The sequence below is a fragment of the Rhinopithecus roxellana genome, chromosome 9 (assembly GCF_007565055.1).
Source record: "Rhinopithecus roxellana isolate Shanxi Qingling chromosome 9, ASM756505v1, whole genome shotgun sequence".
Taxonomy (NCBI): domain Eukaryota; kingdom Metazoa; phylum Chordata; class Mammalia; order Primates; family Cercopithecidae; genus Rhinopithecus; species Rhinopithecus roxellana.
Window position 1 is genome coordinate 35,221,913 of NC_044557.1, and position 22,241 is coordinate 35,244,153.

The 22,241-nt window shown below is 37.6% G+C and overlaps 1 protein-coding gene across 2 annotated transcripts in view; it reads left to right on the forward strand.

The window, feature by feature from the left end:
- The window catches only part of NKAIN3 (sodium/potassium transporting ATPase interacting 3), a 751,074-nt gene that overhangs the window by 489,926 nt on the left and 238,907 nt on the right, over positions 1-22,241 (forward strand). For both annotated transcript variants that reach the window (XM_010360367.1, XM_010360366.2), the window contains exon 4: positions 5,922-6,119. In XM_010360367.1, the coding sequence (XP_010358669.1) occupies positions 5,922-6,119 (198 nt within the window). The remainder of the gene's footprint in view (positions 1-5,921; positions 6,120-22,241) is intronic.

Below are 22,241 nucleotides of genomic sequence, written 5' to 3' on the forward strand. Positions count from 1 at the left end.
GAGAGAAAGAGGGAAAGAAGAAAGAAAGAAAGAAAGAAAGAAAGAAGAAAGAAAGAAAGAAGAGAAAGAAAGAAAGAAAGAAAGAAAGAAAAGAAAGAAAGAAGAAAAAGAAAGAACGAAAGAAGAGAAAGAAAAGAGAAAGAAAGAAAGAAGAAAGAAGAGAAGAGAGAAGAAGGAGGGAGGGAGGGAGGAAAGAGAGAGAGAAGAGAAAGAAAGAAAAAGACAAAGAAAGAAAGAAGAAAGAAAGAAAGAAAGAAAGAAAGAAAGAAAGAAAGAAAGAGAGAAAAAGAAAAAGAAAAAGGAAAGAAGGAAAGAAGGAAGAAAGGAAGGAAGGAAGGGTAGGAGAAGAGAAGAGGAAGGAAGGAAGGAAGGAAGGAAGGAAGGAAGGAAGGAAGGAAGGAAGGAAGGAAGGAAGGAAGGAAGGAAGAAAGGAGGGCAGGCACACTCTGACCTTCCTAAAAGCAGGAGATAAAATTCCCATGTGGAATGTCTTCTCCCTGCACTGGAAGAAGGAAGACTCTTATACCAGAGTTGAAGAGTCAAGGCTGAGAGAAATCTTCACCGACAACCTGTATTAAACTAACCCTTATCTTCCTAGCCACTTCTCCATAATCAACTACCTAGGCCCAAGCCCCCTTGCTTTGTTACATTTTCACAATTTACTACTCTTTTTCCAAATAAGTATATAAGTTTTCAACTCTAATTGCAGCTTTGTGTTTTTATTTCCTATGATGACTCCACGTCATGCAAACTGATATTAAATTTGTATGCTTTTCTCTCCTGTTAATTTGTCTGTGTAAATTTAATTCTCAGGCCCATCTAAAAACTCTAAGAGGGTAAAGCTAAAATTGTGCCTTCCCTACAACCTTAACATGCTGTCTTGTCTCCAGGCTGTCCTCACACCTCCTCAACCCTCCTACTTGGTTTTATTTTCTGGTTTCTCTGTTTTCTCTTTGCCTTCTTCTTCCTTGTTCTACAAACTATTCCTTGATAGTCATGTATGTAAGGCAGGAAAAATAATTTTTTCTCTACCCTTCTGAGTTCTTAGCTGGGACTCTTTTTAACAAAAGATAGATTAACAAGAAACAAACAAGCATAATTTTATTAACATGTATATCATATATATATATATATATATATATATATATATATATATATATATGAAATACCCAGGATTAAAATGCCAATTCTTAAATAGGTGGCTTAGAATTCAGGCTTATATAACATCTTCAACTGAAAACAAAGAAGGAAGAGTGTGGTGCAGGCCAGTTACAGGAAACTTATGATAGATAAAAACTAATTAGTAAAGTTCATTATGTAGATTTCTCTGATGCCCTCTCTAGGATGACAAAGGTCTAAAGTCATCTCAGGTAGTTAACTTTAGTTTTTACTGGTAGAGAAGGAAGGAGGGACATCATTGTAAATTTGTGTCTTGCTTTTAGGCAAATAGGAAAAAGACAGAGAGATCTGTGTATATCTGCTTCTTCTCAGTTGCCTTCAGCTCAAACAATTCTTATGCCAAAGTGGCACATTTGGGGGTGGCATATCTGCTACCCTCCACATATGCTTGCATAAATACAAATGCCATTGTTTATATCTTTTTAACTCTAAAGACAAAAGCAAACACACCAGTTGTATCAGTTGTCAACCTTCTCAACGGTGATGGTGCTTAGATCATCATACAATAGTCTGTTTCCAAGAAGTAAAAGAGAAACAGCATTTGAACTACTAACATTATTTTTAGGATTACTTTGTTGATTTATGGTTTAGCGTTAACCCATTGTATTAGTCTGTTCTCACACTGCTAATAAAGACATCCCAGAGACTGGATAACTTATAAAGGAAAGAAGTTTAATTGACCCATAGTTCAGCATGGCTGGGGAGGCCTCAGGAAACTTACAAACATGGTGGAAGCGGAAGCAAGTTCATCCTTGAGAGAGAAGAATGAGAACCAAGCGAAGGGGAAAGCCCCTTCTAAGACCATTAGATCTCGTGAAAACTTACTCACTATCACTACAATGGCATGGGGAAAACCACCCCTATGACTCAATTACCTCCAAGAGGTCCCTTCCACCACATGTGGGATTATGAGAACTATAATTCAAGATGAGATTTGGGTGGGGGACACAGTCAGACTATATCACCCATGTATTTCAAAACTACACACTTTGATGTGGTAACTAAAAGCTTCAACAATAAAGTGATTTGTGTTTCTTTTTCTTTATAAAATGTTATTTTCTGTGTTGTATTTCCTTTGATATGCCTTGTATAGAAAACTGAGTTGTCATGTGGTAAGTTAAAAAAAAATGTTTATGATCCAGTACTGAAATAGATAGAAATCAGACAAAAACTTTAGATAAAATTTTACAATATAGGTGTGGAAAAGGTGTGATAACTTTTCTTCCCCATCGAAAGGGTCACAGTCCACACTCCTAAAACAAAAGAGAGGTTAACAAGAGAAAAGCATTATAGATTTATTCAATCAAAGTTTTATGTGACATGGGAGACTTCAGAAATGAAGACTTAAAGATTCAGGGAAAACTGTCTATTTTTATGTTTTGATTTGATGTGGAATGCACAGCCATGTAGAAGGAAAATCAGACTCAGGCATGGTGGCTTATGGTCCTAGCGATGGTCCTAGCTATGCAGGAGTGGGAGGCAGGAGAATCGGCTTGAGTCCAGGAGTTCAAGGACGGAATGAGCTATGTTCTGACCCCTGAACTCAAGCATGGGCAACAGAATGAAATTATCTCAAAAAATAAAAAATAAATATGATTGAACCAAAAAAGTATGACCTAATGGCAAGAGACTGAATGGGGAAACACAACAAGGCCTGTCTGCTTAGATTCTTCTTGGCTTCTCTGTGTGACATTTCTTCTTCCTGGGTATAGGGTAACACCTTTCTGGAGTAACAGTCTTATGTCTGCCTTTAGACAAGGTAGGTCAGAGAATTTCTTCATTGCTAGCTCTTACACAGAAAGGCAAGTAGTAGAGTAATATTTCTAGGTTTTATGGCTGGCTGTCGGGGAGAAAGGTTCTGGTTCTATGACCTCTCTTAGGGAAGAGGAATTCTAGTTTCTATGGCCTGCCTTCGGGAGAAAAGAAAGCAGGAGAAAGAAGGGCAGAAGAAGGTCAGAAAGAGACTCCTGAAGATTTTCCAGCGTCCTTCATGTTCAAAGTACTCAGCATGCCAAGTCACCATATTTGGGGGTGTCATTTTCAGAGCTCTCAAACAAAAAATGTAAGAAGTTTGAAGTTTAAGTACAATTTAATGTTATTTATATTCTCATTCAAATTTTAATACAGTCATTGCAAGGAATAGTACCGTTTATAAATATGTTATAGTTCCAACAAATTTAGTGATACCTATGCTGAAAGGTTTTATGAGTGTAACAAATATATACGATTAGTTCATAAATTGACTCTTGTTTTATTTGTATAATATAAATTTTAGGTAAAGTCATACTGAAATGAACTTGCAGTCTGCAATAGGATAGGTCACTGGGTAAGAATGATTAAGGAATAGAAATCGTTATGAATTTTGAGATCGTGCTAGTTCATCCTGAACCTAGTAAATTTTATTCAGATGAGAAATAATACATAGTTCTTCTGTAGTAAGCACATTTAACTGTAAGAAATTAAATCTGATGACCAGAAAAGGGAGCAATCAGTGTGCATCTCTGATGTTTTTGTGCAGGTAAATTGCCTTGCGTTAAACTGAATTTGGTAGCTGAAGCAATTATTTTTCTATAATATTTTCCCTTCAGAGAGTAACTGCAAATGATACAGGTAGCAAACCAACAACCAAAAAAATGACCTAAATGTTTTATTATCAATAAAGTGCTGTAACTGTGAAGGTAACTGAATAGCAAACCGACAGTCAAAAGGAAAAAGGTGTAACATGTTTTATTGTTGATATAATATGAGGCATACTTATAATGGCACTTTGAATTCTTTGAATTGAGGAAAATCTAAAACTGCATAGTAACCCTGCCTACCTATATGCACTGGGAATGTTACCACCCTTGTGATTCACTTACCATATACAGCAGTGTAAAAAGAGGGTTTCCCTACTGTCCTTTTCAGAGAGCTCCACCCTGGTTACTTTCAGTGCCACCCATGGGTAAGTTCAAGGCTTTCCATTCCCACTAGCTTCCTCTAAGTTTACAGAGTTCCAACTTCAACATCAGGCATTTAGGTGTGTCCTTGGCAACTGAAGTGGAGACTGTCCTCAAAGGAACCTTGGAATGCACAGACGTGCCTCAGCTGTGTTGCATAGCCTGCGGGCAGCCTCTGCACCTCTCAGCAAAGGTCACATATGGAGCCTGCTCCAACATGGCCCCCTGGCACTCAGACAGAGTTCACTCCTGGAGGGAGTGGAGGCAGGGAAATAAGCAAAAGCTGACTCTGCTCCTGCATTCCCAGCTACCCTACAGAGCAGTGTCCTGGCCCCGGGGACTGCTTTGGCCTCTCTCCATCACCACTCCTTCTTCTTCCTGATCTACATGGGTGGTTGCAGTCTTTGGATTATTTGGAAGTCAAGGTCGTGGTCCCTAATCTGTTCTTTTCAATCTATTGTTTATGACCACAACATTATGATCTTAGCCCTTCATAGGTTAATACCCCAGAAATACTAAAGGGCATCTCTTAAGGATCAAAAACCAGGCTATTTTTTCCAGTAAGAGCTCTGAAAGTGTATTTTAATACATAAAAGTTAAGGTTTGTCTTCTTTGTTCTTGTGATTGACTATGGTGCTATTTTCTTGAAACAATTGAGGAGGAAGGACCTGGCTCTCTTCAGGGTATAAGGAATGATCAGGGCTTTGGAGGTGGAAGACAGCAAGTAATGTGAGAGAGTGCCACGTGATAGCTAAAAGTAAACACTGCACAGTATTATGTCCCAGCTCCACCACTAACTAGCTGTGCTACCATGGGCAAATTCAGTTACCTTGCTGTGACTTACTTTCCTCACCGATACTAGCTTCTCATAACTGCTTTAACAAATCACCGCAAAATTGATGGCTTTAACCTCAGAAATTTATTCTGTCACTGTTCTGAGGGCCAGAAGTCTGAAATCAGTTTCACTGAGCCAAATTCAAGGTCTTGGCAGGGCCACGCTCTCTCTGAAGCTTTAGAGGAGAATTCTTCCTGGCCTCTTCCCACTTTTGGTGGCTGGCAGAAATCCTTGCTGGCTGCCACATCCCAGTCTCTGCTTCCATGGTCACAATGCCTTTGCCTCTTCTTCCTTATGTCTAATCTCTCTCTGCCTCCCTCTTATAAGAATACACACGATTGCATTTAGGGTCCACTCAGATAATCCATGATCACCTCCCCGTCTCATGATCCTTAATTTAATCACATCTGCACAGTGCTTTATTGCCATATAAGGTAAAATTCACAGGTTCCAGGGATTAGAAGCTAAGTGTCATTGGTGGAGACAATTATTCAGCCTGCTATAAATTAGGTTGATCACTAAAGTACCCACACGAACATTCAAGAATATAATATGTGAAATTCACTTAGAACAACATCTACCATGCCATAAAGCATTCAACAATATTTATCCCATGATAGTGATGTTCATGATGCAACAACAAGAAAATGCAGCCAAAAAGTTTCAAGGTAGAAATTATTTTTAAATAAAAGTGTATGGAAGATCTCATCTCTGGATTTTTTAAATGTGTTACCTTTAAAATGTTAATATTAATCAAAGGATTATATCTCCACATTTAATAATTATAACCCAATAATTTAGGCATATAATACATGCAGCCACTGGAGGCTTTGTCTTTTGTTACTTTTCACTTGAAATTGAAATCATTGTACCAATTTCATCCACCCTGAATTCTTCCTAAGGTCAAAGTCAAAGACGTGATCTAATACAATTTTCTCATTTTGCTCTTTTGTCTCCTACCCACCTAGGACACCGATCTAATGACATTCAATATCTCTGTACATCGGTCATGGTGGAGAGAACATGGGCCTGGTTGTGTCAGAAGAGTGCTGCCTCCCTCAGCCCATGGTATGATGGATGATTACACGTACGTCTCTGTCACAGGCTGCATCGTTGACTTCCAGTACCTGGAGGTCATCCACAGTGCTGTCCAAATACTACTCTCTGTAAGTGTCACTTTTGTGTCATTATCTAATCAGAACTCTTCTTTCTTGGCATTTTTTTCTCCACACCTACCTAATAGAAAATGCCTCAGGTAAGCACACAGAGAACATCCAACAGAAATAGCAGCAATTATGGTACCACTAGTTATACCTGATGGCAGGTTACATCTTTTTTCTCTTGGTATCTAGACGTTTTGTATTTAGAAGCAGTTAGTGACTATCATTTCTAACTTGCGATACAATCCACACTATTCAATGAAATAGTATCACCATCCACCAGAAGTAGTCCCTTTTCACTTAGCTGCCTCAGGCTCTTCTGCTAATGCATTCTTCTACTAAAGTTCCAGAGAAAGAAGCATGGAAACACCCGCAGCCAATGGTTTGCTCAGTCTAATCAACCTGACATTTCATTAATTCCTTAAAAAACAAATCCCACTAGAGACTCTTTGCATTTTAGTGCCTAAAATCTGGCATCAGAATACAATTCCATATACAGAAATGAGAAGGAAATGATGTGATTAGTCCATAGAACGTTTATGTGCAAGGGACTCCTTAAAAGTAATTTTCTTCTACCAGACTGCCCCACTCACAGTTTGACCACAATGAGGAGTGGAATTAATTTAAGGATGTATAACATCATCAAGAACAATGTTCCTTTGAGGTCCAAACAGGACTTATCATTTAGTTTGAGTCAATATTCCAATAAAACCATTCTCAACCCACTATTCACATAAACCAACCATCTCAGTTCTGTTCAACTGGTTAGCTTAGTAGGAATAAGAGACACAGAATCATTAGTAAATAAATAGATAGCAGAAATATCAATGGTATGTCAATGAAGAAAGTACCTTGGAATTAATTATAGAAAAATCTTTAAGAAATCCTTGCTATCACTTACTATATTCATTATCTACTACTATGTAACAAACCACTCCAAAATGCAATTGCTTAAAACAATATTAATTTATTGCTTAGAGTTCTGTGCATTAGGAATTTGGGCACATCTCAGCCAGGTAGTTCTTCTGCTTTATATGGTATTAGATAAAGTCACTCATATAAACTCCACACAATATTGACTAGGGTCACTGATGTGAGCCTGTCAATCTGGAGCTCTGCTAGGACTGGAATGTCTAAAGAGGCCTCACTCACATCTCTGGTGCTGGTTGTTGGCCCCATTCTCCTGCACACACATATGGCTTCTCTTTCTTAAAAAAAAAAAAAGAAAAAAGAAAAAAACCTTTAAAGCAGTTTTTTCCAGTTCTGTGAAGAAAGTCATTGGTAGCTTGATAGGGATGGCATTGAATCTATAAATTACCTTGGGCACTATAGCCATTTTCACAATATTGATTCTTCCTATCCATGAGCATGGTATGTTCTTCCATTTGTTTGTGTCCTGTTTTATTTCACTGAGCAGTGGTTTGTAGTTCTCCTTGAAGAGGTCCTTTACATCCCTTGTAAGTTGGATTCCTAGGTATTTTATTCTCTTTGAAGCAATTGTGAATGGAAGTTCATTCATAATTTGGCTCTCTGTTTGTCTGTTACTGCTGTATAAGAACCCAGTCATCCCATTATTGGGTATATACCCAAAGGATTATATATCATGCTGCTATAAAGACACATGCACATGTATGTTTATTGCAGCACTATTCACAATAGCAAAGACTTGGAATCAACCCAAATGTCCATCAGTGACAGATTGGATTAAGAAAATGTGGCACATATACACCATGGAATACTATGCAGCCATAAAAAAGGATGAGTTCGTGTCCTTTGTAGGGACATGGATGCAGCTGGAAACCGTCATTCTCAGCAAACTATCACAAAAACAGAAAACCAAACACCGCATGTTCTCACTCATAGGTGGGAATTGAACAATGAGATCACTTGGACTCGGGAAGGGAAACATCACCCACCGGGGCCTATTATGGGGAGGGGGGAGGGGAGAGGGATTGCATTGGGAGTTATACCTGATGTAAATAACGAGTTGATGGGTGCTGATGAGTTGATGGGTGCTGACGAGTTGATGGGTGCAGCACACCAACATGGCACCAGTATACATACGTAATAAACCTGCACGTTGTGCACATGTACCCTAGAACTTAAATTATAATAATAATAAAAAAAAATTTTTTTAAATGACATTCTCAGGCAACAAGGTAGCTGAATAATAAAAGAAAAAGCCAACATGCAAGCATTTATCAAGCCTCTACTTGAGTAATGCTTGCTATTACTTCATTGGCTACAGCAAATCTATGACCCAGCCTGTAGTCAATGTGAGAGGGGGCTATCAAAAGGTGAGAAGACAAGGAGGCATGGCTCTTCTAGGGCCACCAATGTGGTGATCTTACCTCATTTACTCAATCTACTAGTTACTGTTCTTTAATTTGCATGTCTCAAGTTTTAAAATGATGTTTTAGAGCACATTTGAATTACAATCTTCTAGAAAGACTAAAGATCTGAATAAAACAAAAATCAAAGATCTTTTAGGGTTCTAGTTCAAAGAAAGGCAAATTTGACACTGAATTCAAAGAAAGGGATTGCACCTTGATGGCAAGGAATTTCCTTTCAGACATGTAACAGGGAATCTGATCATTCTAAGTTTCTACAATCACATTTGCAGGTATAAATATAATATACAGTCACTTGTCAATATATGCTTATCAGTCTTTTCTTATTCTCTGATCCTTTTTTAATGTAGCCATTACATATAAAGTTGTGACAAAATATATATGTTTAAATTTTTGTCTTGAAAAAATGTGGAGGCAAATTTTCTTTTAAAAATGTGTAGGTTATTTTAAGTTATAAAAGAACTCTACTATCGTATACTAGATACTTACAGTTTTTATTAATCATCTTAAATAATGAAAATGTTTTTCTAAAATCTTTCATATGTGGACAGATTACTCTCATTTAAAAAAATATTGTAGCGGGGCCGGGGGCGGTGGCTCAAGCCTGTAATCCCAGCACTTTGGGAGGCCGAGATGGGCGGATCACAAGGTCAGGAGATCGAGACCATCCTGGCTAACACAGTGAAACCCCCTCTCTACTAAAAATACAAAAACTAGCTGGGCGAGGTGGCGGGCGCCTGTAGTCCCAGCTACTCGGGAGGCTGAGGCAGGAGAATGGCGTAAACCCGGGAAGCGGAGCTTGCAGTGAGCTGAGATCCAGCCACTGCACTCCAGTCCGGGTGACAGAGCGAAACTCCGCCTCAAAAAAAAAAAAAAAAAATATATATATATATATATATATATATATATATATATTGTAGCAAATTGCTAAACCGTTTTGTGGAATGATGGCATGGCCAGACCTTTATAATGCAGCAGAACGCTGTGGAATCCAAAAGTCATTTCCCCATAGTAACTGCAGTTCAAATGAACAGCAAGTATTTATTTGATAAGGAGCTGGAGTGTCACATAAAAACATTCCCTAAAGAGCAATCTAAATAAACTGTATGTGCTGCCACCTAGAAGTATACTTGTCACTTATAAGTGAATTTCTCCACGTGTTATTTTAGTAAACATTCAAAGCTACCACTTTGCACACATAGCTCTATACTCTTCAGCCTTTGAGAAATAAAAGATTAGTTGCTGCTCACTGACTTTTCTTGTAACACACCTGCAGGACAAGATTTTTAATATTTTACCTTCTATATTAAAGTAAAATAGATCATGAAATTGTTTCACAACTATCCAATTATGTATTGGTGGTGTGATTGATTTTTGTATGGGTTTCTTTTGTTTGTCACTTATTTTATATGATTATGTTTACTTATTAGAACTCTGTCTTTTTTGTTTGTTTGTTTGTTTGTTTTTGTTTTTGTTTTTTTTTTTTTTTTTTGAGATGGGGTTTTGCTCTTGTTGCTCAGGCTGGAGTGCAATGGCACAATCTCGGCTCACTGTAAACTCTGCTTCCCAGGTTCAAGTGACTCTTTTGCCTCAGCCTCCGGAGTAGCTGGAACTACAGGCGCACGCCACCGCCTCCAGCTAATTTTTTGTATTTTTAGTAAAGACGATTTCACCATTTGGCCTTGCTGGTCTTGAACTCCTGACCTCAGGTGATCCACCAGCCTAAGCCTCCCAAAGTAGTGAGATTACAGGTGTGAGCCACTGCGCCCGGCCAGAATTGTGCTTCTTAAACATTTGATTCAGGAGAATCCTTCTTGTTGCCCAATATGTGCCGAAATGTTTATCTTATTACTGAAAAACAGGAGTGATGGTAGCAGTATTTAACAGCCAGAGGGGCGTGGGCAACAACCAAGCAAACAGAGGAGCAGCTTGGAGAAAGGGCAGGGGCTCGGGGACTCTGCTGCAGGGAGTTACCCCTTTAATTACTGGGGCATAGGAATGTCTACAGTAACCTAGAGGAGGGACTGATGGAGGTGGCCAGGAAGGTGGTTTCGGGGAGGGGCTCTCCATCGAATGAGAGGGAAGTATTTGATTGCTTTGACCACTGACACAGCTCCTTTGTGAGTACAGCCTGAGCAAGTGCCCCGCGTGAGTGGAGCTTGGAACTGGAAGAAAAGTCAGCTCTGTGTCATAAGCATTCTACAGACTGTGTATATGCTTGACGGAAACGAATACAATAACTGAACTCAGAAAGGCGACGACGAGCGGGGTTCCTTACCAGGCTGTTGCTTGGGGCTCAGGGAGTATCCCCACTCGCCACCGCCTGTGCCTTGGCACAGAGGCCCCGCGCTCCTGCCGGCGCCTCTGTCCCTGCGAGGCGGCATGGGGCGCCACCTGCTTCCTCCCAGGGCTTTCAGGCTGAGAACGACAGGGAGAGTGCTAGGCCCAGAGTACGTTCTTGTTGTCCTAAAGTCACCAAATCCTGAGGAAGAGTTCCTGCAAATTGTCAGCAACACCAAGATGAAAATCAGCGCGGAATCCTTAGAAAGGTTGCAGATGGTATTGGGGGGAGCAGCAAAATGCAATCCATGCTGGAGTTGAGAAGTCAAAGACAAGCAGAGTCCGGCCATGGGATGATGAGTCCTCCGCTCTGTGCCCACTGCCCGTCTCTGTTCATATGCTCATCGCTTCTCACCTGAAGCTGGTCAGTAACCTCCTAAATAATCTTCCCCACCAAGTTTTGCCCTACACGTCATGCATGCTTCCTGCTCCCCGTAAGATGGTCACAAAGCGCAAATCTGATCACTTTCCTTCCGCTCACCCTTCAGTGATTCTCATCACCTTCAGGATGAAATCTAAATTCCCTGCTGTGCAAGGGAGGCCCTCGTGACCTGCGCCAGCCTGACTCCCACCCTCTCCTTCTGGCATCCAGCAAAAGAACCCTTCCTGCGCCTTCCTCGGGCAGCAGCCTGCATGGAATGGGTTCTCCCCCAAGTCCATTCTCCCTCCTACCCCAACTGGGCTCCTTATCCACCTGGCTCCTACCAGACATCTTCCCCCAAAACACCTCAGGATAAGTTAATGTAATTTTGCTAAATAGTTAATACATTTACTTAGTTCGAAAACATAAAAATGTATACATTAAAACCTCTGTACCGCCTTTGGGTCCCATATGCCTGGTTCTCTCATCTCTGCTCTCCAACAGGCATCCAGTTTTACTCTTTTTTATTTATTTTTGTGCATATGAGTCTAAAGTGCCTTTATGCAAATGCAAGAAAATGTGACTATATATTCTTATTTGCTCCCCACATAAGCTAGAGTATGATATGCACTCTTCTGAGCCCTTCCTTTTATTATTATGCATTTTGTAACTATTTCCATACCAGCACTCAGTGTATCATTGTTTATTTAATACTCTCCTATTAAATATATTGATGGACATTTGGACACTATCCAAGTATGAAAATAACTCCAGATGTATACATAACATGTCTATGTGTGTATATATATACTATAGTATAATATATAGATAGTATGTATTACAATCATATGTCATATTGCTATTATACACAATGTTATACTACAAAACTCTGTGTGCGTGTGTGTGTGTGTTACTGAGAGCATTTCCTATTCCTCCCCCACTCACTCCCTCAGGCTGTACTAGATGCCCTGACTCCTAAGCGCACTGTAATCATTGTGTCTTTATTCTATCTACCAGAAGGAAAGCTTCTTGCAGGATAGAATTGTGTTCTTTTTTCACTTGTTCATATCTGTGGTTTCAGTAACTAGCGCAGTAATGGCACATAAACATTTGTTGAATGAGTAAATGATCAACAAACAAGAGACTCCAAAGTCCGAAATGGGTGAACACAAAAGGAATCTATTGAGCAAAAACTAGCAGGAGTGAATGCATGGACAAGATGTAGGAGCTAGAGTGAAGATGCTCTTCATCTAGGAAGTTAAGAGAATGTCAGTAAAATGTTCTGTGCAGTGCATAGCACAGAAGCACTCAATACATGTTAGTTTTGCATTGCTATTACAAATGTTATTATTACACTGCTCTGTGCTTGTCCTTATCCTATTTAGGCTGGTCCTTGTTTTGAAGGCCAAAGGGCTCCATTCTGGTGGCACTCCATCTACTGAATTCTCATTTCTTTAATCCCACACCTGACACCTGTTTCCTGCATGAGAACATAATTCCTGTGATCTTCGTGAGACACAGCAATCATAAATCCCTATTAGGAGGGCTGAATTTTTACTTAATACGTATGTATTTTCCTCAATCTGGTTTCCCAGAATTCTTTCCTACCTATACCTCACAAGAGCATTTATTGAACTGAATATATTCTCATATTTTCATGAAAAAAGTCTCGGCCGGGCGCGGTGGCTCAAGCCTGTAATCCCAGCACTTTGGGAGGCCGAGGCGGGTGGATCACGAGGTCAGGAGATCGAGACCCTCCTGGCTAACACGGTGAAACCCCGTCTCTACTAAAAATACAAAAAACTAGCCGGGCGCGGTGGCGGGTGCCTGTGGTCCCAGCTACTCGGAGGCTGAGGCGGGAGAATGGCAGGAACCCGGGAGGCGGAGCTTGCAGTGAGCCGAGATCGCGCCACTGCACTCCAGCCTGGGCGACACAGCGAGACTCCGCTCTCAAAAAAAAAAAAAAAAAAAAAAAAAAATCTCAGAATTATTACAGTGGAACAAAGATTTCAGTAGCCTGTCAACAGCCTACAGTATGCTCCTAAAAGCTACTCTTTAACTTCTTATTTATCTCCCATCCCTATTACCTAGAGCTGTACTGAGTTCAGAGTGGCCACTCTTTCATAGTTATTGAGTAAATTGTTGTATACATTTTCTGGATTTTAGATTTACAAAACACAAAGTACATAAATTTTTTTAAAATTTGAAGTAATTTAATGAGGCTATGTCTTGATTTTATTTTATACCATTTGATAAAAACTATCCAGAAAACATACTGTCAAATTATTTCTGAAGCAGAGGCAATTTGTTTGGATTGGTGAGGATACCTAACTATAGGAAAAAGGACAGTCAATCTGCTCCAAGATTGTAACTCTATCTTTGAATTTCTTCTTCCACATGTTCTTTATTTAGAGAGTTATTTTAACAAGTTTAGACTACCTTAGTTGCTTTGCTTCCAGTAGGGGAATTTCAAAATAGTTTCTGGTGAAAATTAAAAACTATGTCTAGTTAAATTCTAAGCACTATATTTTAGGCATTTTTAAATAACATTCTTACTCTGGGAATTTAATACCAGATTTAAAGAGGCTGCACACACACACACACACACGCACGCACACACACACAGTATAGCATTTCCTTTTTCTGCTGGAAAATGTGAATAAAATATTTCTGCTTTAAATAATCTCTATTATCAATTAATGTCATTCTACAATGCTGTATTTTACTCATTTAGCACCCGAACATCTGAAACATGAAAGCTTACAAAACTGAAATTTAAAAGTAACTTTAATATTTGTATCACATGTGGCAAAGAAAGAGTCATTATTCATAATGCACAATGAGCTCATTTAAATGAGTACTAAAACCATGAAGATTTAGTAATTAATTCAATGAACAGTATGAACAAATGTGCTCACATAAGAGAAAAACATCCAAATTGTAAACAGTTTGGTATAAAATATAATTATTGATACTAACCTGATGCATGCAAGTTAACTTTGAAAAATTATTTTCACTAATTTAGCAATTTGTAAAGATAATGCTAAATAGAATTGTAATTTATTTGTAGAATTGTAATTCAAAAATAGAATTACAATTGTAATTCTATTTAGAATTACAATTCAAAAATAGGATTGTAATTTAGCATTAAAGATAGTGCTAAATAGAATTGTAATTCATTTATTTGTAGAGGCAGTCTTTGTCTCACAGACTATTAAAATGCCCATAACTTTTGGTCCTGTAACCCTACTCAATGGACTTTCTTCTAAGAAAATAATTCAACAGAAAGAAATAGCTACCTGCATTCTTTTCATTTCAGTGTTATTTATAATAGCAAAGCCGGATATGTATACATATATGCAACTAAAGCCATAGTATAACAATTTATAGTACATCAACTTGATGAATAGAAAGTAATAACTATGTTAATTTTTAAGACCATATGTAAAACATGAAACAGTTTTTTTATAATTCAAGTACCTGATCCAGGAAGAAAGTTTAGATTCAAAAAGATTTAGAATTATGGATATGCCTTCCCAAAAAATGTTTTTACACAATATATGATATTTTACATCATATTTAAATACTAATTTTAAACCATAATTAAATACTATTTAATTTTCATATTTGTATATTTGATTTGTATAGAACAGTAGAAGAGATGTTATAGTTACTTTTCTTAAATGATCAACCAATCCTAATCTCATAATTTTTATTCGATCATTTAGAGGCACTCATAAATCTTAGTTATTATAAAATATTTCATTTTAGTGGACTGCCCAGTTCTGGGGTTAATAAGTCAATAATAACAATATTCAATTTAAGCTCCTTTTTAATTTTCAGTGTTAGTTATTTATTGGTAAACATGGATTCATATGCTCATGTTGATTAACACACACACACATACACACACACATAAAGGAGCTCATTTTTATGACTAGTAGAAAAATCCTAATCTCCAAACTTGGAAAATATTTTTTAAACTCACCTTACTGATTTCTCTTTGCAGCTAATTTTACACATATATTGCCTTGAATCCTCACTGTCAATATATTCTCCCTCATATCTGATAGGTGACAAGTCTCATTCTTTAACAAACCTTTGGAGGTTGTCACCATGGTCGGAGCTGGGGTCCTATGAGAATTGTTTTTTCATCATCCCTATGCCTCTTGCATTGTATCTCTCTGTTCACATCAACATTTGTCACTGTTCTCTGCCCTTCATATCAGACACATTCAGCTTAATGATAAATTAAAACTGAATAGAGAAGGGTAAAAAGTAATATTAGACCACAAGGTATCCTATAGAATCTTTGTTCTCCAAAGGCTGTATGGCTCTCTGTTCATTGGCTTATAGAATAAATTGCACAACATCGGAGCAGACAGTACTATTGCTGCTTCAGTAACATGCTCACAGAGTGTAAGAATGTAAATCAAAAGATAGGTGAAACTGAACTTTTGAAATATGTCCCAATTACTTTTAATTGTACCTCTCCAAAACTAAATATAGTTAGAAGTTTTTTTTAATTTCTGTGTTAACATTTGCATTTATTTAATAAACTCAGCATGCTCTTGGAGCTGCTCTCTGTGCTTTTCAAATATGAACTCACTTAATTCTCAAAATGACCCATGAGGGTAGTGTTATTATTGTCATTTTACTTGTGTGAAAACTGAGACACATGGAGAAGTTAAAAAACGTGCCGAAGATCCCACAGCTTGTAAGTGAAGATGGACCTCAAACCCAGGCAGACAATTCCTCGTCATGAAAAGAGGACTTCTCCATGCAACACCTTGCAAAGTTTGGTGGTAAACTCTGTCAGATCTGTAAAGCTATGTGTCTCCTGTTGGGCTGATGGGATTTAATTGCAGCTCCACTATTAGAAAGTAAAAATAAAAGTACAATTACATCTAATAGTCAAAAGATTGGCGAATAGTTAAAAATGTTTCCTCTCACCCTCGAAAACGTGTCTCAACCGCCTTTCTGGTGGTTGTTTATTTGTTTAACAGATTATTTCAACGTTTGTCAAATGCTAAATATATTGGACTCTTTTTTTTTCTTTTTTGCTTACTAGGGCTTTCCAGGGTCTGGTAAGAAGAAAGAAATCATGACCAACCTCTTCTGTCCCAAAAGTCTCCCAGAATTACCCTTTTACCAGAAAATCTATTTTTATATAAAATAAATGGCTTCTGCTCATACCACATTTTGAGCTGTTTCTAAGGGCTAGATAGAACTATTAAAGATTTAGATTGAGTTACTCCCCATACACCATCTCTGGTCTCTGTATTCAGTTCCATCCTCAGAAAAGTAAAGCAACAGTTTATCTAAAGTTCCACTCACCCAAAGTAATCATTTATTGGATCATCACAATATTGAGAAGGGTTTATGGTTGTGGGAGAATTTCCATGCCAAAAATATTCAGAGGGCTTTGGCAGAAACGTTTGTGTTCAGAAGCCAGAGTATACCTGGTCAGTCAAATTGTTGGGGCTTGGAACTGTCCATTTAGTGAGTTGTGATTTTAAGTAATTTCATTCTCCGTATTCGTGTCTATGCAATATACTGTCTTGGTGAAATGTGTATACATTTTTGTCAGACTTACTGAAACATAATTCACATACCATACAATTCATCACTTTAAAGTGTACAATTCAATAGCTTTCAGTCTACTCACAGATATGTGCAACCATCACCATGGTCAATTTTAAGACATAATTATCATCTTGGAAAGAAAGCATGACCCCTTAGCTATCACAACCTATGCCTTCTTCCTCCCCAGCTCTAAGCAGCTACTAATCTAATTTATGTCTCTATAGACTTGCCTCTACAGGATATGAAACCACATAATGTGGTCTTTCGAGTTTGGCTTCTTTCACTTAGCACATATTTTTAAGATTCACCCACATAGCATGTATCAGAACTTCCTTTTTTATGGCTGAATAATATTCTATCATATGTTTACTCTTAATATCTGTGCCTGTTACAGACATATGTACAATATTTGGCAAAATTTTCAGAACTAAAATTTAAATTTAGTTAACCTTCACCTTCCCACCAATAAATTCTAAGAGGAATTTAGGCAATCCACTGTGTATTTTATCTACATAGCACCATATGTTCATCTTTTGGAAACATCTAGGTTACAGATAACAATTGATAGCTCTTACGCAGATGTCTAGTCTTACATAAATCCAATATTATGGTTATCTATCATTTGTCCATAGCATCTATGGGATTTAACAATTTAAAGCATGTGAAAATTTAAAGCTTATATTCCTCTTATACCATAGCACTCTCCATAACAGTATGCATATGATTAGTATTTTTTTTCTGTATGTCAATCAGTTATCCCAACCACAAATTTTATGCCATCACTAAACAACAGAATTCAGTCTCTTGAGCCCTGATGCTCGTGATTACCCCAGACAGACATGTTTGTGGGTCTTCATAAATTATTACTGCCATACTAGTTTCAAATAATCTTCTAAATATTGATTATTAAATGCAAACATGAGTTATGACATTTGGTAGACTTAAATATTCTTTCATCAGAGAAATGAAAAACTTAACTAGAAATCTTAACTAACACAAAAGTCGTTAATATAGAAAATCTGAGATCCATTTAATAATTAATCAATCAAACATTATGACTGAGGGCTTATGGAAATATTAGAGGCAAGAAAGCTAATTTTTTGGTGCATTACTTGGGATAATTTAATGTCATTCAGATGTTGGCTGATTTTTCAATTTTAGCCTTAGGTTAGAGTAACTATTAGATGGAAAATAGTAGCTTTTCATAATAACAAGAGTCCATTCAAATATATTTCCATGTCACTTGAAATTAGCACATTTGTATAAATTTCATTAAGAAAATTTTATATCACTTTTTATATTCTTTCTAAATGGAAACAGGATGTTTCATTCATTCAGAGAAACATATTCAGAAGCCCCTACTCTGTAAGAGCATGATGCTGAGAGCTTAGAGATGCAAGGATGGAGATCAACTAAGCAAGGTTGAATTGACATGGTCCTTCCTGCTGTACCTTCCAGCCTACTAGGGGAGATGAAGCCGGCAGTCAAGTGCCATAACTTAGGACAGAAAATGAGAGTTCTAAACCTAATTTCTCAATGCCATGAGAACTCATAGAAGGAAGTAGTGTTTAGGAAAGTTGTGATATTTTACTTCCATCTAAGGCGTTCACTCTTGGATGGGGAGAAAGGAAAAGGAATTCTATACAGAAGGAACAGCATTAGCAAAAACATAAAAATAAGAAATCAGAGGAATAATAAGTGCAGTGCCCTTTGGCTTGAGCAAAGGGTTTATGCACAGAAGTAGTGGCTAAAGATGGAAAGAAAGGTTGAGGATAATCCTGAAGGGGCTTGAATGCCAAGTGAAGGCCTTCGGCCTTTGCAGTAAGTCAAATAAGGAGCTATGTTTCTGTTTGTAAACAGGTAAATGACATATATGGAATCCTGAAGTAAGGAGGCTATTCTGAATGGCATGTGCAGAGTGGATCAGATATGTAGAAACAGGTGTTAGGATATTCCTAGGAAGCCTGGAGCCATTCTCCCCAGAGTGTCCTAGAAATACATGTCTCAGAAATTCAACCTCGAGAAGGACTTCACAATGACATAAGTTTGACTAGCATCATGTTATGCCACTTCTTGGAGATTCACTATGTGAATTAACATATAAAAATTCCTGAGAAACCCTGCCGTTAAAGAAACAAAACAAAACAAAACAAAAACTCACGGAAAACAAAGTGAGAGACTCTGCCAGATTAAAAGAGACTGAGGAAACATGACAACTAATAAAACTTGTGACTCTACACCAAAACACAGACATTAATGAGACAACTGTTGAGAAAGCTGTTTAAGATCTGTGGATTAGACAATAATATTGTGTCAACATTAATTTCCTGATTTTTATAATTATACTGTGGCTGTATAAGATGCTAACACTTGAGGAATATGGGTGAAGGGTATACAAAAATTCATTACATTATTTTTTAAAATTTTTAGTAAGTCTGAAATTACTTCAAAATTAAACTTTAAAAATATTTTTATAATTAAAAGTATAACTGCATTTCCAACCAATCATCTAAGATAAACACTTTTGGAAATACTGGAAAAGTTTTAGGAAAAGTTATGAGGTATTAATGGAAATATAAATCAAAGGACAGATCCAAAAATATTACTGAGACTGGTCCCTGAATGACAAGGGAGGTGAAGGACACTGTGTGGACAGCCTGCACTCCCAAGAAAGGCAGGGGAATTTATATCCACAGAGCAGCTGGGAGAAAGAGCTGGGTTGACAGAGTAAATGAGTTTAGATGTGGACACATGATGAATCATGACACCATTCTTGCTCTTCACATATTTTAGGTACATATATATGTTTTAAACTTAGCTACTTCCTTGAGATAATGAAATCCCCTCTCTTGCTCTTTCAGTCAGAATAGTCCCCAATGCAATGACTGACTGGGAAAGGGAAATTAGAGACAGAATTATCCAAAAGAATTCACAAGAATCCCAATATGAATTTTTGAGAACATGGTTTATTTCATATCTCCACATTATTCAGAAATATACAAGAAACTTGGAATTGTTCACTTAACATATGGTCCCTGGAGATTCTCAAATGCTTCCTCAAACCCTAACACTCTAGTAGTATCAGTAAAGACATAGGTAATCACATTCTTTTTTCTATAACCTGTAAAACAATGAAAACACAAAGTAATTTTTTTAAAAATTACATTCTCTTGACCATAAGGTAATAACTACATCAAGATTATTGTCTGAATTTTAGTTTTTTATATAAGTGGGTTTTTGGTGAAAACTTATTCAATATGATACCTTACTAATTTAATTACATAGAACCTTCATGGATGGGTTGTTCTGGAGATCTAAATAGAGGATTAATCTTGAGGGTTAAAACTTGCTAAATTTTAACAGTATTGAATTTAGTAATGGTAGAAATCAATTGAATGCTCTTCATCAATGGAGTAATAGGATTAGAAATGTGCCTAAGGAAGATGAATTATGTAGCAGCTGCAGACTCTATTTCAGGGAAGATTTAGAGTCAGAACAGTCCTGCAGATAGGTGGGGGATTATGAAGGCCTGAGCTAGAATAGCATGAGGAAGGTAGAACTAGAGAGACTTATGGGACAGAGATCAAATCAGAAGAATGTGGTCATTAATTGGATAAGACAGCAATTGAAAGAAAAACTCCGAAGATAATACTCAGATTTTGAGCGTAGGAGACAAGTGAAATTGCAGTAATGCTGCAGAAAGAGAGAAATAATGATTAGTCAGTCACTGGCAGGTAAACTTCAGTCATTTCATTTAATCTATCACATAATAAAAACAAGTTTAATTTTAATTTAAGGTGGAGAGTCAAAGAATTATTCCTGGCAATCAGGAACCTTAACAAATGCTGGGATACAGGAAGCCTCTCCACCTGTCAGCAAGGTGGGGAGTTGACTCTGAATGGGTAATGTCAGGTATTGCTTAGCACTTTACATCTACTGCATCCTACTGTTGCTTACTTTTCATTTACTTTTTCTATTTCTCCTAGTAGGTTTGTCCTAGAAGAATTTTTTAAATTTTTTTTTAATTTTTCTTTTCTGTGTTTTTTTTTCTTTACCACCTTGCCTTGGACATAACAGGCTCACAGTGTATATTGCATAATTACTAGCATATGAGACATTTATGTATAGGTAAGCAAAACTAAGTGAACTAATTGTGGAGACTCAAAAGTCATGTGGAGGAAGGAAAACTGTGCTGCAAAGTAATGACAGCATGTGTTGTGTACTCTGTAATTTACTTTAAATAATGTTCTGTGTATGTGTACTGAGTTTACTGCTTATCCTGGGAAGGTGGGGGAAGATGGGGGTGGATTGGTCGTCTTCAGTTCACACTTAGAGTATGCGAATCAGAAGGGCTGTTCACAGTTTAAAGACTAAACAAAAGCCCACATGTCAGAGACAGCTTCTAAAAGCTTTTAGCAACTATTCCCTGATCAACACCAAGAAGTGTTTACTTAGTATACTGAGTATTAGAAACGATGTCATCTTGGTGAAATGAATGGATCTCAAGTTATATGAATTGACTGTATATTTTCTTCAGGCATTCCTAGCTGCTTTGCCTGCACAGAGCATCTGAATGCTGTAAGCTTCTGGCCCTACACTTTGTTCAGATACTTGAGGATTCCATTGCCTGACTCCAGCTGGAAGTATGGCTACATGTTCTACTAGAATATTGTCAGAAGCAGCTTTTCATATTGCCAAAAAGAACAGACAATGGGGACTTTAGCAAGCTTGCAGAATAGGTTTTGTGACTGTTTTTATGCTGTTTGCTAATAAATATCCGTATGTGTAAGGCAGAATTTATATTGAGACTTACTTGATTTCTGGTAGCTAGGCTGTGGGAGAGAAACAATTTGGCCCTTTACTTTCCCTAGATATCTACTCCCCCCCAAAAAGATTTTATGATTGTGATTAATCAAATTAGTTTAGTCAATATTTATCAGAGTAGCCTAGGCAGAATTCTTTTAGGAATTAGCATTGCCAGACATGGTAGCTCACACCTGTAATCCCAGCACTTTGGGAGGCTGAGGTGGGTGGATCACCTGAGGTCAGGAGTTCCAGACCAGCCTGGCCAACATGGTGAAACCCTGTCTCTACTACAAATATAAAAATTAGCTAGGCATGGTGGTGGTCACCTGAAATCCCAGCTACCTGGTAGGCTGAGGCAGAAGAATAGCTTGAACCCAGGAGGTGGAGGTTTCAGTGAGCCGAGATAAGGCCATTGCAGTCCAGCCTGGGCAACAAGAGCGAAACTCTGTCTCAAAAAAAAAAAGGTGGCATTTGATCTGAAATGAACTCATTTGAAAACTGGGGCTAAGAATATTCCAAGGGAAACAAAGATTCACATGGGTATAACTTAGCACATAAAGAAAAGAGTGATTAAAGATGAAATTAGAGAAGTAAGTAGAGGTTAAAGAAGATGTGACACACAATTTAAGACATTGGGATGGTGTCACCATATTTCAACCAGAAGAATGGCATGTTCTATATTTA